The sequence below is a fragment of the Wyeomyia smithii genome, chromosome 1, assembly GCF_029784165.1.
Source record: "Wyeomyia smithii strain HCP4-BCI-WySm-NY-G18 chromosome 1, ASM2978416v1, whole genome shotgun sequence".
NCBI lineage: Eukaryota > Metazoa > Arthropoda > Insecta > Diptera > Culicidae > Wyeomyia > Wyeomyia smithii.
This window is the reverse complement of record NC_073694.1, coordinates 72,652,775-72,669,543: the sequence shown is the minus strand read 5'-3', so window position 1 is coordinate 72,669,543 and position 16,769 is coordinate 72,652,775. Positions and strand designations below refer to the sequence as shown.

Genomic DNA, 16,769 nt, shown 5'->3' with positions numbered 1-16,769 from the left:
GTGTGTAGCAGAGTGTCAACGACGAATATTGCGACGGGCCATTGTCCACTGACTGGACTGGACTCGTCACTTGGTAATTTACTTCCTTCTTATCGCGCCTGTGCATCGCGTAGTAAGTGGCGGTAATTGATCTTATAGCAGTGTGTTAAAAAAATAGCTAGATTAATAAAATAATTAGTGACGATTGCTCAATCGTAAAAACACACACACACACAATCATGCAATGCACGCAGAATAGCCATAGACGTGAGTGTTAAAAGATCTTACAAATGTTGACAGTGCTTTTGGAATACGTGACGAGCGCATTAGAAGAGGATGCGGCTGTTGATGTTGGTAAAGACCGGAAGCACCGTTGACGCCGCCAGTGTGGACCACTAGAACAGAACTGTTACCATTGTAAAGACCCCCGTTCAAGTGTGCAGACACATTGCTCGTGGTAAAGGACTTTTGCAGCCCTAGACCATTGCTACCGGAAGCACTATCGTAATGATGACGACGGCTACTGCGCCGAATGTGCTGCAGATCGTGTTGCAACCTTGACTGTATGGGAGACTTGATTCGGCTCAGAGCACCTTCCGGTGATAGGTCACTTGCTGTCGGATTTGCCTTTGTTCCAAGGCTTTCCCTAGATTTTTTCTCCTTCAGCTTTTTCTCATCCAGAGGGGCGTATTTTTGCAAGATACTTTCGATCTCCTTTCGCCTGTAATCGCGTTCCATTTGTCGGGGATCATCACTGGGAGTGTCTTCGTCACTAGAAATGGGAAAGGTGCAGATATCATCAGCATCGAAGAAACCTTGCGTTGCAGATCGTTGCAACTGGTGGAAGTTTCCGCTGCGACGATTTTCCCTTTTCCGATCCACTTCCGAGGTGCTAGGAACTCCTAGAACGTTGGAGCTCAAAGTAGAGTGTTGCAAAAAATTTATTCCGGTGGTGTCACTTCTTTTGTAAGGTTTTATGCGACGTTTTACAACACTAGGAGCACCACTGAGAATGGTACTAGTATTCAACTCAGATAATAGCTCATCCGGGTCGTATTTGGATTTGAAAATATTTTCTTTTCCGATGGCACTGTTGGGGTTTGCAAGAGAGATTGGTTTTCCATCGTAATATCCACTGTCTTTACTTCGCGGTTTAAGGACATACTTAGAGGTACTGCTTAGTTCTCTTCCATTGCGTTCATAGAGACTTTCCGATACAGGCACGGTGGTACTGCTAGTCCCTCCAACACCACACGCTAAGCTGAGTTCTGCTCGCTTCTTGTAGTAGTCCATTTCGAGAGACTCGAGGAATTTGTGTCTATTTCGTTGAGCAGCCAATCGGTAGGGAGTGCGCTCTTTCAAGGCAGAATAAGAATCGCCTCTCACGCTTGACGTAGTTGCACTTTTTGCCAGCGGATTGAAACCCCTCGCCGCTAAACCGGTCGGCGTTCGTTCAGGTTCCAATGTCTTTTCTTTGTCGTCTTTGTATTGCTCCTTACGCTGGTGTACTCGATCCAGGATATCGCAGTATTTGGATTCGAGGCGAGATATAGTGGAACTGGCTGATTCGCCACTACTGCATTTGTTGGTAGGAACTGGAGTTTTTGACGTTGAAGCAACAGTCGGAGTTTTGTCTTTGTCTTCTGTATCTCGCTAAAGAGAGTCAGAGGAAAGAACACGCGATTTAGCTATGAAATAGATTTAAAAATGAGCGTGTGTGAGCTTACTTTTGGGGATAAGTCGAAACGCTTTCCGAATGTTCGAAACAGTGGTTTGTAGTAAGAGCTCATAGTATTGTTGAAGCTATGATAGGGTGTTCGGTGCACCGAATCATTGGAAGTCCCAAGACTGCCATAGTCGGATGAATTCTGGTGCTCGCGGGTGAAAATTGAACTACTGGATGCTGATGGTGCAAGATCGTTGAACCTAAGTGCGAAGAGGTCATCGTTCCAATTTTTCGTATCGCAGCAAAACCAGTAGTGTGATCAAGTGAAATATGGAATGTATGAAACCAATGAAACGGGGTCAGCAGCGGTTCAAAAGAAATTCTGACTGTAAATCGATCAGTTCTAGACAGGAAGCAAGATTTTTATAAACAAACTATGCAGACGCAAATTGAAGCTGTGTTTATGTTTACTTTTCCGCCGTAGAACAACACTAAGAATAGCGCAGAATGCAGTATTTTATATGCATGGCTTGTAAACAAATCTAACCGGTGTAAGTGCAAGATTCACCATGGATTCATTGTATTTCAGTCATGGGCAGTGATCGTGCGCAGAGCCACTTTGATAATGCATTGACGATGAATTTAGCAAACTTTAGTTAGCCCTGCCAAGAATTTTCGCAATGTAAATCAATCCCCGCTGACTGGGTGCGTGCTCAAATCATTTGAAATTTCAATATCCTTAGTGTGTCACAGATCGGTGCCAAAATTAGCTGCGGTCACCTCAGAGAACGACCAGGTCGTCTTGGAAGTTCCGCCGTGCTCAATTTACGTCGGTACGTAACAGATCGATTACTTAATTCATTGAAACACTGCTGATCGTTCCGAAATAGTTCTTTTCGGGAATTCACTTGGGAAATCCCGATTGGTCAGTGATCCGTATTCACTCAATCGCACTTCTAAGTTTTCCTATAGCAGCACTTTAAAATTTTTACATAAGCTTCAACAAACGATTTACCGATACTGTGATCTTTTCTCGAGCTTCTCACTAGGATTGCGACGGAATCGCTGTAGGATGCTGTTGCAGCTGTCGGACAGTAGCTGCGTGACACTTGCCGTATTACTGCGGACGTATCTGCGTCGACTCGGTGTTGCAGTCGTGAGGTCCGATGTTGAGGTTGCCATCGTTTATTTTTTCGTGGAGACCAACACTCACCTCCGGGTGCCTGTACTTTCAATTTGCGGATCGCCTCAGCGTCAGCGAATGAACTTCTTCAACGTCGTACAATATTACCGCGCAGTTCAGTCTTTATCTATGGACGGAAAAACAGCTGAGTTGTAAACAATTCAGCCAGTCCGTTTGTCACTTGAATTTTCGCAGGATTCGCACAGACAGAAAATAGCACTTTTTGTACAATCTTGTCTTCTATATTTTACTAGTGCGGAACTCAGTTTTTACGTGGACATACGATCGCATTATTGGCATCGGCTGCCGTCGTGCCTGTCAGTGCTGATGAAAATATCTTCCTTGCCGCTGTTGTTGCTGTTGATGGGTTTTGTTTTTGTTATTCTATCTCGGCCGAGATACGTATGTCCGCTCGGTCGTTCGTCGATCTTTGTCTTGCGCACTTCGCGGGTCAAACAGTAGCGGTAAGGGTGGGTGAGGAGAAACAGTGCGATTAAAATTAAATTCTACACTGAACATATTCAAACAAAAGGCCATAGTAGCTGAGTCGGAAAATCACAGTACGGCGCGGGCGGTGCAGACTGGATTGAGATATTAGTTGGAATGATAGGTAAACAAGAGAATGGGCGCGTCTTTGGCCGCCGGAGAAGAAACTCGAAAGAGTGGAATGCACACGAATCCGCAAACGAATTACCCATGATAAGTTTTAAAGCATTATTTCATAATTGTCGGTTTCCTAGCGCTTTCCCGAATGTGTTTTGGCTTTTGTGAAAAAATGCACTTAAGTTGAGTGAAACTCGAGCAATTATATTGATTAGCGCGGCCCCGAAAAATGGAAATCATTACGCCAAAAGAGATGCAGCTCTTCTGTTATCTGGCGTTGAGCACTTCTGTGACAGTTTGTTGTTAAATAAAGGTTTCACATTGGAAGATGTTGAATGTAAACAACAACAAAAAATATTATCTCAAATTTTTGGCAATACCGAAACGAAAAAAAAAATTAAGAAACTGTAGCAACACACTCTTGCTCAAAAATAAGAACTTGAAACAAAAAAGCAAACGGAAATACCCATATGAACTCTGATTTGCTGACAGCCCGCTATCACAGTCAAGCAACATTTGCTCAGTCTGTTGATTGTTTGTTTCCTCCATGCAGCCGGTCTTCTGATTCGAGACAATGCAGTGGTCACTGCTTTATTCGGTAAAAAAACAACTTCATCATACCGAAAAATGGCCTAAAATCACACACATACAAGTATGCTCAAAGTTGCAAAATAATCCGCTCGCAAAACAGTGGTTGTTATGCTTCAAAAACTTCCAGTAAGCTTTTTTGCCTCCAATTGTTGGGATCTCGATAAACCGGCTCGAGCGAGAGGAACTGGTGCCATAGTTGGCAGTAAATGTTTGATTGTTAGGTATAATGTACACCTGTTTAATGAGCTTCTTATGCACGCTGTCAACCGACCGCGGTACAGTGGGACCAATCTTAAAATATAACGGGTAAAACCTTTACCAGATGTTTTTTTAAGTATCATTAATGTAGTAAACAGCGGAAGTGCGATCAACAACGCATATTGCAAGTTTATGTATTCGACAAAGTTGTATAACTATGAATTTCATAAAGTTTTTACGAAGAAACCAATTATTTATAGAATTGGATCTAAGAGTAATAAAGTTAAGTAAAAAATGCCTTAAAATCAATTTATTGAGTTTTTGTGCATCAAAAATCCCATTCGGTCGATTTGGCTTTTTCTACAAAGTTGTTGATATAATTAGTTGCAAAACTTTTCTGAAGATTTTTATAGTGGATAATACTTACTTTGTTGTAGAAAATAGTTTTAAGCCAAAATTGAAAAACTTTTTCAAGCTAAAATTAAAATACTTTTCTGATAATATTTTATGCTTAAAAAGTGGAAGGTTTTCCAAGTAAAAGAAATTTAAAAAAAAAACATGTTAGCTTATACAAAACAAAGCATCAAAAACCGACATAGATACAAAAGCTGATGAAAAGGAAATTGGACAATATAACACCTCACTGTGACAATCAACTTGTGTTGTTAATCTTACTCTGTTCTGTATACTACCGTAGAACGAACATTAACAAATGACCTCGAAGATACAAGAGTTTTCTAAAAAACTTTTCCGGAGACACCTACACACCAAATCGTCGAGAAAGGGATTTGGTCTTATTTTTTCAAATCGAACCCGCTATGCTCAGCCGGGGGCAAATTTCACATCATCGCAGTGCGTTGAAGAAAGATTGAACCTTTGAAGTTTTTTTTTCACGTGGAGAAACTTGTTATTTTCTCTCCGTCGTTGTTTTCTTCTCTGTTTGGTTATGTTGCAAAGTGAAAAACGAAAATATCACGCAATGGGGACCGGCCCCTTCTAGCTCTGCTAGAAACAATATTCAAATACTCAAACGAAGATTCAGTGCTAAAATATGACAGTGGACAGTTTCTGTCCAAGTGTCAATGTAACCCAATTGTATCAACAGAGAACAGTAGTGATCACGACAGTGATAATGACAGTGAGACAGGCGTAAAGTTTACGAAAATACGGGATACAAGCTAGTTTTCACTGTCCAACTTAAGAAATAAAGGAGTAGGTAAGGTTTGCGATTATTTAATTCAATAGGCGCAAAATGTGAAAACTGGTTTTCACTGCATAATCCTTGTTCAGCAGATCAGAGACCCAAATTGGGAATTCTGTAAAAAAACGCGTTTGTTTTGAAAGTTGGCTTTCTTTGAATTGCGATGTTGCGACTTTTGCGCTTACAACTGTCAGTATCCAGTACCGACAAATGCGTCAAACGCGCGAAGCGAGCTAATTTTATCACTTTAAAAACGCTGAACGAGAAGAAGCGCTGACTACCATCGTTCAGAGCGACCGATTTCTCTATTGGAGCAATCGTACACCTGTTTGGCATAGGATTATTAATTACGGGATTCCGCGTGGTTGACGTGCTCAGGTTGTGCGATTCCATATTTTAGCGCAGCAGTAGCGTTTTAGGGGTCATGATATATTTCATGACAAACACCATTGGAAAATTGTTGATATTGAAATTATTGCAAACATTTGGATTAATTTTTATATTGAAACAATTCAAGCTGATTCCCGCATCGAAAATTATTTTTGATTGCCTTGTTGCACCCCAACCAGATAAACACAGGAAGCAACATTATATGATATGACGGGTCTACTATCTATATCTAGTGCCACTTACGATCGGGATGCATACTTGAAATTCTCGAGTACTATATAACGCACGCCGCAGCCTCTCTCGCTGATGGCCCTCGCCAGTGGTGCATTCATGATGCATGCGAGAAAGGTGCAGATCACACTGCTGCTTGTGCAGCAGCAGTAGCGTTTGTTTTGACAGTGCGCAGTTTGAAAAGGCAGTGGCGGTGGTGTACACACATCCCAAGGTCAGTGTCACGAGAGTGTCATGCACGCAGCCTTATATTTTTTTCAGTGCACTTCCCGCGTTTCCGCAACTTGCACGACACCAACAATCGTGAGGTCGTCGATCGAAATCTACCTCGATCGATGTATTAGGAAATGCATGGCAGAGAATATCGTGCGGTTATGCATCGTCGTCTCCGCTGTGGAAATATTCTTGATCGACTCTCACGACGGCAAGTGACGCTTTCATTAAACCGTAGACTTTCGAGCGAAATGTCGTAAAAAATGGGAAAACTCATTATGTCACTCACACCGCGCACGTAGGATTTATTTTTAATTCGCAATTCTTACAGCAGTAAGCAGTCCGCTGTGCGTTGAAGGGGTTTGCAGAGAAGAGCGGTTTTTTTCTGAGTGGGATAATTTGGGATTTTCTATTACCAAGGTGAGATTTTTCCAACTCGCAAGCTACAGTAAAAGACCAACCTATACCGATTAACACTTTTTTCCTCCCCACCTCTTCCACCATAATACCTTTAAACAACCTGCACTGTTAATTTTCGTGGGCACTTATCACTATATCGACATACAGCTTTGGCACTGCTAAATTTCGAGGTATATATATATATATATATATATATATATATATATATATATATATATATATATATATATATATATATATATATATATATATATATATATATATATATTCGGCCAATTACATCTGTCATCACCGGTGAGATTAGAACACATTAAACTTTGCTCGCCCCCAGGTGGAGACGTTGACCTTCACAACAGCAATTTCACTATGTATTCGCGAAAATAATCGGATTTGTATAACACTCAACGGTAAGAATTTTTCACAGAATAAATTTTCTTTGCTTGCTTTTACTTATAATTCTATGATTTATCACAGCGCTTATTGACAGCATTTGACTAGATAAATGATCACGCAATTGTCGCACGTTATGGACAATAGCCGTGCATTAATATCGCGCGGAATTCCGTTCGTCGATGTAGTTTTTAACCCACGATGGTCGAAACGAATCGTCTTGTCAAAGGAACGGGTGCGCATTTCCGTCGCTCCGCCAAGGAACCGATAGGACACGACTGCGGCGTACAACCGAGAATGCCGAAACGCAACTATTTATAAATCGGGAGTGAAAATTTTTGAAAGCCGCACACGGAAAATATTTTAGCTTATGAAACGGACTGAGCCATGCAAGTGTGCGTGAATTTCCACCCGGAACTACTACTACTGAGGTGGAAAACTACCAACTCGCTGTGTAGAGTCAGTGTTAGTAGGAAAATCGTACGGGGTTTTCCTTCGACATTAACACGCTAGTGATAGTGGTAGCGGGAGCACGGTTTGCGCACGAATTTTGCGCAAGCGCAATTGCGAGAGCAACAAGGATACTTCGTTGTCACGCACTACACTAATACCGAATGGCAAAATCAGCTGCGGGGGTCTGCAATCTCTTAGAATAGACTAATTGTTTTGAATGGAATGGCTACCAGAAACACTACTCAACCATTTCATATATAAAACTATTACAAGAAAATTTTAGCGTTCCATGTTAACCCATATCCGACTGTATATGAATTTTTTGCCACCCGCGACGCTCTGGTGGCATTTATAACAGAGCACAGATTTGCCGTGGCCTAAAAATATTCTAACGGAACGGCGCGCTCGATAAGCTTCCATCTGGTTATCACGCACACACCTATGGAATATTTTTTTAAAGAAAACCCAAAAACAAAACAAAAACGATAAAAATATCAAACCTCGACCATTATCACCTCATCGCGAGCAAAGTTCCACTTGGGCAGTGACAGGGCGAACATCGACAGACAAGTAGACAGAAACTGTCGGAGGTCACATGTCGTGCTGCTGGCGGGTTCTCTCCTGTTGTTTAATGGTGAATTTTTCACTACGTTGAGTGAGTGTGTTCATAACGCCATCATTGCGCAGTATCTAGACGATTTGACAGTCCTACTGTGTACCGCTAGCACCCGCCAGGTACCGCTGGAACTTTGTGGATCGTGAAGCCATTTCCCCGTTCGAACCAATTACAAACGTTGAAATCTGACACGCTCCGCGTATCGAACACGGTCAGCCATAAGGTACCGGTAGCAGCGCATAGAAGGAATTCCATATCGGTCTATCGAACGGGGTGTAATAAAGACATTACAGCGGTACTCCACTAACCCATATTGTGCCGCATACTCGGCCGGCCACCGATAGCGCCCGTCTGGTAGCTGAAGCGTGTAACTTCGACGAGGGTTCGCGATCCGTATTCCTTGTTTTACGAAAGGTTTGTTTACAATAGTGCAGCTAGGTACCGGTTGACTCTTACATCAAAGACTTGCATATTGACCGACTATGTTATCAGGTTCGAACTATTGTAGCTTGATCAAACGTTACATATTGTAAACATTTCCTGGCGTGCGCGGCTAATAATCAACTCGCGTTTGATTGATCGTTCAATGTAAAACAAGACATCTTTATTAACCTCTTAATTGATGGTTTTTAGAATAAAGAGCAGGCTCACCGTTTGAAAGATCGTTCGTTTCGCCCACTTCGCTTAGAACTTGTTATTGAAGCACCAATAAGGTAAAAAATGCTACTCAGGAAAGCCCAGGATCCGATTTGGAATTTTATCTTTCATGTTTGTTAGACACAACCAACGCACAGTGGGGCCGTTTTGAAAAAAAGACGATCAAAAGTATTTTCTCACTTTTCCTTACTTTTAGGGGTTTGGTGTCTTTGGAAGAGTTGTTCAGAATTAGAATGACCTGACATTTTTATTTAATTGCTTTTTAAGCTAGTATACACTTAGAAAAATTAACTTTTTTTCGAGATATTCAATTTCTGTCTTCGGCAAAGTTGTAGCGCTATCGATTCCATGAAGCTTTGCCGAAGACATAAAACTCCCAGGTGTTATCTCTGAAGAGATATAACTGTTTTTCTTAAAAGACTTATCTAAAACTAGTTTTTTTCACTTGAATTATATCTCAACTACTTTTGATCAACTTGAGATGTTCAAGAAAATTTGAGATAGGAAAATACGAATTTTTTTAAAAAGAAGTTAGTTTTGTTGAACCAACTCTGAAATGGAGCGATTTTCAAGGTAAAGTTTTGTCAATTTTTGAAAACAATTTATTTAAAATTCTGAATGTTTGTGAGGCATTACTCAACGTCATTTGTTTTGGCATGTTTTGAGGTACAAGTACATATATTTTTCAGAATCGGGACTTTTCGGGAACTTCGTATTTTCATCGTTTCAAAATATCGCTTTATTTACTTCTTTGTTCTTCTAAATACTTCCCAGAACTAGTTTTTCACATAAATGATGTCTTAACCGCTTCTGATGAACATAAGATGTATTAGAAAGTTTAGAAAAAAATTCAATGCAAAACTTATGCGGTTACTTAGAAGACTTAAGAATTTCGTGTCCTCGGTGAAGTTTCATGAAACCGATAGCTCTACAACTTTACCGAAGATAGCAATTTAATATCTCGTAAAATAGAAAAGGCTAAGTCTAGGTCTAAAAAGTCTAAGTCTAGGTCTAAAAAATCTAAGTGTAATACTAGCTTAAAAACGCAATTAAATGAAAATATAAGGTAATTCTTATCAGTATTCTGAACAACTCCTTCGAAGACACCAAACCCCTAAAATGTAAGGAAAAGTGAGAAAAGAGATTTCTCCGTCTTTTTTCAAAACGTCCCCATTGTGCAACGAGCGGATTAGCACTGCGCTACCGAGAATCGAACATACGACAGTTTGCTAGACCAGAATTTTGCTTCGATACCAACTAGCAGTTAACTATTTCAAGACTATTTAGATAGTTAACTATTTAACTAGTTAACTATTTAAATACCTATTTGAACAGTATTTTTTTGGAGTTTATTTTGAAAAAGTTGTAAATCACATTCTACACAACGTTCCTGTGACTAACACAATGCAACAAGTTTTTTGCCTTGGCTGCTGTATATGATTTTCTAATGTATTTTGCAAATTTGCCCCAATTTCCCTACAGTACAATAGGTTTCAAATCATAGATAGAAGGCAAGGCAGAAAAAAAGTAAATTTTTGTTGCACTGTGTAATAGAACCCAACCTGATGAAAGAAAGAAAGAAGTGTAAGTATTAAACACATTTGGTCGGCGTGCGACCAGACCGAACCAAGCGCCATTTTTTTGAAAATTGATTTTTTAACACTAGTGGATGTTAAAATTGATAATCTATATTTCACGAAGAAACGAAATCATTTGAACAGTTTATAATGGTATTATAACAAAATTTCTCTGCAGCAGCTTGCAGGAAGCATGCGGGGTGAGTAAACTTTGATCGCCGATTACTCGAAATAATGTTTTTGGCGCTTGGTTCGGTCTGGTCGCACGCCGACCATTTACATTCTTGAACTACGTGAACACATTGGAGGCATTCAACGCATCATGTGACATGACAACATTTTCAGGAAGGTCAAACACTTTTTATGTTCTGATCGTTATTGTTACTGTACGTTACTGGTCTAACAAGCCAATCGTCGTATGATCGAAAACCGGCTCGGGAGAAATTGTTAGTGCTCAAAGACTGTGTGTCCTCTATAATAACAGTTGGCTGCAAAGTTTGTGTCCGATAAACAGAAAGGTCAAGTTCCGAGTGAGGAACGTTAGCACCACTTTGTTTTACTTTTTGCGATCCAGTTATTTATTTCATATATCAGGACACCTTTCAGTCTTAGTGGCTGTTTTATTACTTCAGCTGTATGCTCTTTGAAATAGGAATGAGTTTTCGTGAAGCTTTCTGATAAAAAAAATGTGGACAACCTGAACCAAGTATAGCCTTATGATGAATTTTAAACAAGGATTCGCTTTACAAAATATCGGTTGTAAAACGTTAGCTATCAGAACAAACTCAATCTGAAGTTGGAGACGGCACAAGCTCAAAGATAAGATTGTTGCTCATTCGGAACAATCCGTTCGATAAGTTGTGCCCATTACCAGTTCGTCTGTAAATTATCAATTTACAATAGTTACAATCTGTTCGTTGGCCCTCAGTTTCAATAAAACAGTTCAAGGCACCTCAATATCTTATCTGTGTTTATGTCAGGTGTCCGTGAATTATTGTGCTTTCTAACCGGATCAAGAATTTACTAGGGTACAAGACTGAATCTTGTTCCCCTTGAAAAGCTTTTTCATATTTTAACTACTGTTCTCTGCTCCGATAAACATCTACTGAGATAGAATTATGACATTCCACCCAAATTTATGAAATCATAATTTGAAAAGTTACTAAATCAACCTCCCTCTACCTTGGCTGTAACGAAAACAGTTACTTGAACCGTAAGATGTGCATACAGATCAACAGTCGTTCTGCGCATCGCTTAACATGTTTTAAAATACTCGTGACGCTCGATGTAGGTTACTGCCGATGGTTGTTTACAGTTCGGCAACGGCATCATATTTCTATAACCATCCGTCAAACACCGCACAGAGACAGGAATAAACTAATTCCGTTCTGTTGGTTTTTATTGAATCAGAACAAAAAGCAACACCAATCATAATCTATCATTATTAGATCACGTGAGGCAGAGTCTGGTCAAAAATTGAACAATCTCGTTAATTGGACGCTGTATAGCGCATCCGGAACTTGATTTTCTGTTAATATTATTTTTGCAGTTTCACTGGTAGTTCATTTCCATCTTAACTATTATTTAATAGTGCACTACTCTAGAATTCCAGTTAAACTCGCACTTGCAAGCATGCCTTCCGGAGCTCTCAGTCAATGGAAAGCACAATGTTATGCTATAGGAAAACACAGAATGCTGCGAATGCTGGCAGGAAAGTAGAACAAGTTGGGGTAAGGCGAAGACACCCAAATGGAATTCCAAATTATTTCCTTGATGCGCGCTGCTGCTGAGCGGTTGTGAATCGACGGTGAAAATCGGCAGCTCAACGCAATTCGGCGAGTGATTGTATTGGGAGCGAAAAAATCGCAATAATTAAAAATAATGATGCTCCGTATGCACAGCAAATAAAAACTCTTCTCGCAAAGAGAGTAAATTAATAAATGAGTGGAAAAACAAACAAAAAAACACGGCTTCGACTATTCTTCGTTCATCGGTTCTAGTGTGAATGAATTATAATAATGGTTGAGCAGAAGGAAGCAATGTGAGCAAATTGAAATTAGAACAACACAAAAACAAAAAGACACATACACAAATAAGTAAAATATGAAACGAGCATGCTATTATTCAGTTCCAGCAGAAGGGCGCCACCACATAGGCGAACAATGGCAGAAGCAACAGTGGTGCAGCAGCGAGCGATTGCAAAGCGAGGGACTACCTCAGGCTCATCGGCGGATGCCGTGGTAGTGGTGTTGGTCATCGCATCAGGCGAGCAGGAATCGGTTGAGTCGGACGTTCGTATACCGGAGTACATCTCGGAGCATGGGTTCACTTTGGCATCATCTGACTCCAGGAAGATATCGGCGTTGGTGGTAAATATTCTAGGTACCTCCGATTTTTTCTGAACCGGGGTGTTGGTATGGGCCTGATACGCTTCGCCAGCACCTTTTGCCGATACAGATTTCGAGCTGGATGGCATGAAGTACTGATTGACACTGGTGTCAAAGATCCCTTCGTCCACCTCCTCGTCTGGATCGTTGTCTTCATCTTCGTTCAAGTAGTTCAAATCACACTCATCGTCATCGTCATCCTCGTCGTCATCATCATTGTCGGAAACGGCAGGCACAACAGTGTCTTCATCGTCCTGCTCATCCCCATAGGACGCTATTTGTGTTTCCGATTTTGACAAGATAATTCCTTTTGCCGGAACGTAAGTAGGCGTGACTTCAACGCTGGAGTTGAACACCGCCGTTATCGGGATAGGTTCGATTTTGCCCGTCGCCTGACTGATCGCTACATTGCAGCTATTGGAGTTTGATCGTGCTAACGAAGTTAGTGGGGCCTGGGAAGTAACTGTGCTTGTCTGTTCGCACAATGAGCGGCTTGGTGTAAAATTCTTCGCATCCGGATTCAGTCGTGAATGCGAATAACTCTTAAAGACCCCAGTTGAAGCTGGTGGCTGTCGATCGTAGCTGCACCCTACGTTATAGATATCTGCTATGCTTTGCTCAATATTATCTTCAATGTTGATAATGCAATCCTGATTGATATTTTGGTCCCGTGTATGACCACTTGGGAAAGCCGGAGGCAAATGTCCGTTGATCGGGATTTGAATGGAAGATATTTTCGTAAATGGAGGGTAATCAACAATAACCTTGCTGGCTGGTGGTATGTTTTGTTTAACGAAGAAACTTTCACCAGTCCCCCGTCGGGCACAAGGCGGGTTGTTGACGAACGGGTTGTACGGGGCTCCGATCTTGATGAGTGCGTTATTTTTCGAGATCATCTTGTTGGCCGCACTGATATCGGTAGGACCGTACGAGGTTGCACTTCCGTCTGCCGGTCCCGGCACGATTGTTTTGTAGGGAGTGAACAGGTTGTATTTTTTACTGTTTGGTTGGTTTAGAGCTTTGGTGTAAATGCAGGAAGATGAGGAACTTTTCGCTAGGTTCAGAGAAGGGATAAACGCAGCGACATCTGGTAGGGTGATCGAAGGTTTTCGGAGAATTGCTACGTTCGAGGAACTCTTGGTTAGGTTTGTTGGGGTACGACTTGCAGCGGGTGGTAGCGGTCGTGACGGGGGAAGAAACTGCTGTCCAAATCCCATGGCACCACTGGAATAACTTTTGCAAAGGGGATTCACAAAGTGACACGAATGATTGCTGTAGAAATTGGGCTTGGATTCACTTTCACTAACTAGCTGCTGAAATTCTTCCTCTGTGAGATGATCCCGGATGTGTTTGTCCAGATGAGAGTACGAATAGTTTTTACGCAATTTGAAGTGGTTATTGGCTTCTGCGATAAACGAACCATCACCCTCTTCACCACTGTACAGATTATGTAAACTCGTAACGTTTTTCTTGTACTCATTTATACTATTCTGCACGTCCTTCTTGGACTTAGCCATAATGCGATCGTAATTCCAACCGAACTTGGGGGCATTCGAAGGCTTGCTGGAGGTGGTGTCTTGCCAGAATTTGCTCATGGACGACTGTTTGGCGGCTCCGCCGGTGACAAGACTTGTAGCGTTGCTCATTGCGTTATTATCGCTAGGTGTTGCGCGATTTTTCTTGGCGCTAGTGGTGTTTACATTCGCACTACTGGTTGTGTATCTATTCTCTGCTGAGGCTCGTGGCAGCATTGAGTTCGAGGTACTACGTGGAAATTTATCTCCTTGCTTATGTTGCTGGTGATAGTGATTATGAGGGTGGTGATGAGAATGATTAGACGGAAGTTGTTGATTGTGCACAGGATGTGTGTTCTGCAGAAACGGTTGGAATTGATAGTGATGGGCTGGTTGATGCTGATGGTGATAATATGCAGGATGACTTCCGGTTGAATTAACTGTGCAGGTGCTTGTTGGCGTCGGGATCGAGCCATATGCGTGGTACGAACTGGACTTTGCAATCGGATAGTAACCTTGCATAGCTGTTGCACTATCATAATATTGAAAGTAGGGATCATTAACGTAATGATGCCGGTAATTTTCACTTTTCGCAGTAACCGTCGGCTGCGCTACAGCGACGGAAGTCGGACATGCCGCGGCGTAGTCCGGCAGGCTTTTTAAGTAATTGTTCATAAAATCGATATCGGCGTTGTACATATCATTATGCTGTTGATGTGATGGTTGCTGGTGATACTGTGAAGCTAATGGCATTGGAGATTGAGCAGGCTGCTGGTGTAACTGTGTTGCACTCAAGTCAATCAGCTCCCCGTTGTAATACGTGTCATTGTAATTAGCCTGACTTCCGCTGTGTAAATCCATGTATACCATTCCTTCGTCTTTGGGGTTCATCGCCATCATGACATTTTCATAGTTTCTGATTGGAGGTACCGGTGGGACCCCAACGATAGCTTGCTGATAAGATCGCGGTGAGTAATCACTTTCACTAGCAATCTGATTCTGTTGATGTTGTTGCAATTGCTGGTAAGATGCCATAGCTGACCCTCTGGAGCTTGAGCCGAAGTAACTTTCACTATTCATCGCACCCGCACTGATATCATTATTGCTGCCAGCAAACTAGGAAGAAAAACAATATAACAAACCGTACGGTGCCCGGTTTACAATCTGCTTCAAATCGATACAAAATTAGTTACGAAACAATGAAATGGGAACTGCCTATCAAATCAGATATTCGCAGAGAACTAGGCAAAATCTACGTACGATTTCCCAGATGTATGAAATAGCAACAGACCACAGATAAAGAAACATTCACTTTTACCGGCGTTTGGCGAGCAATTAGAAAACAAACCACAAAGAGCATCTATCGTTCGGACGAAAAACAAACACAAACTAAACGGGAATCTCTGACAGGTTCCGAACAACGGATGTTTATTTATATTGATCAAATTCATTTAGATAGATTAGGCTATTTTTGGCCTCATCAATACGACAACGGTGGCGAACACTTACTATCAGATATGATGACTTTTTGTAACAGGAGCAGATTTGGGTAGACGAAGAAACCAAAACTAACGCTTAGAAGAGAGGAACTGCTTAAGTCTCAAACCGCTTCGGGTTAACTAATACAATAATTCTAGTGATTTGTAATGTTCCATCCAACGCCTAATGTAACATCAGCTGCAAAATGATTCTTGAAACGTTAAACAAAAATAAAAAAAAAACAAACAGACACAATATTTGGGCGAACCAATCGAAAATGGGTATTGATTTCCTGTGCTGAGTACAACTCCACTATTTTTCTAAAATGACGTCGAGATATACTCGCATATTCTATCTTATGGGATCGACTTTTTTTTCATAATGTTGTTGAGGTTTACATCAGAAAACAAAAAATACAAATATCTCAAAACATTCCCAGATCGCACAATTAAAGCAACTTTTTGTTCTTTCTAGTTTACATTATCGTTCTCAAAAGGTTTCACGCCTACAAGACTTATTAATGGCAACATTCTCTCCGAACCCCATAAAATTTTAAGAGTGTATCGATAATGTTTAATTATACTGCTATTTTTATAATATTGTCAATCAAGCCTTAAATCTTCTAAAAGTAACATATATTACATTTTACCAACTGATTTTAGGAAAAGAGAATCCAGTAAAATTACTAAACTGGATATAATCCTTACGTTTGCAAAGTTGCATTGAGGGGCAAAAGTGCGCATGGGGCAAAAGTACACATTGGATTTTAGGAAACATACGAGTAAAACAAACTGGCAACATTGTATGAATTTGCAGCATTATAACGTAAGTCGATCACACATGTAAACACATAAGATTCCGTTTAAATGGTGCGAAGTTATGAGGAAAGTTGTGTTTTGAGCTGTTTTGATCGGTTTTTAGAAAACAACCTAAAATGGTCGAATACCCTTTAATATGTGTTTTTTCGTGATCGAGAAGATGCCTAGAGACTGGAAACGACTCCGGACACCAGGAGGATTCC

General features: G+C 41.0%; 2 protein-coding genes across 6 annotated transcripts in view; one reads left to right on the top strand and one right to left on the bottom strand.

The window, feature by feature from the left end:
* The window catches only part of LOC129730816 (40S ribosomal protein SA), a 441,656-nt gene that overhangs the window by 312,879 nt on the left and 112,008 nt on the right, over positions 1 to 16,769 (top strand). The window lies entirely within an intron of this gene.
* Positions 1 to 16,769, bottom strand: part of LOC129725250 (serine/threonine-protein kinase PRP4 homolog) — a 44,379-nt gene that overhangs the window by 20,641 nt on the left and 6,969 nt on the right. For 3 of the 4 annotated variants that reach the window (XM_055682945.1, XM_055681272.1, XM_055682100.1), the window contains one exon: positions 12,584 to 15,385. In XM_055682945.1, the coding sequence (XP_055538920.1) occupies positions 12,584 to 15,349 (2,766 nt within the window). In that variant the 5' untranslated portion in view covers positions 15,350 to 15,385. Of the gene's footprint in view, positions 1 to 267; positions 1,633 to 1,706; positions 1,906 to 2,660; positions 6,754 to 12,583; positions 15,386 to 16,769 lie in introns of those variants that run through there. The other variant, XM_055683668.1, reaches the window with a different exon arrangement.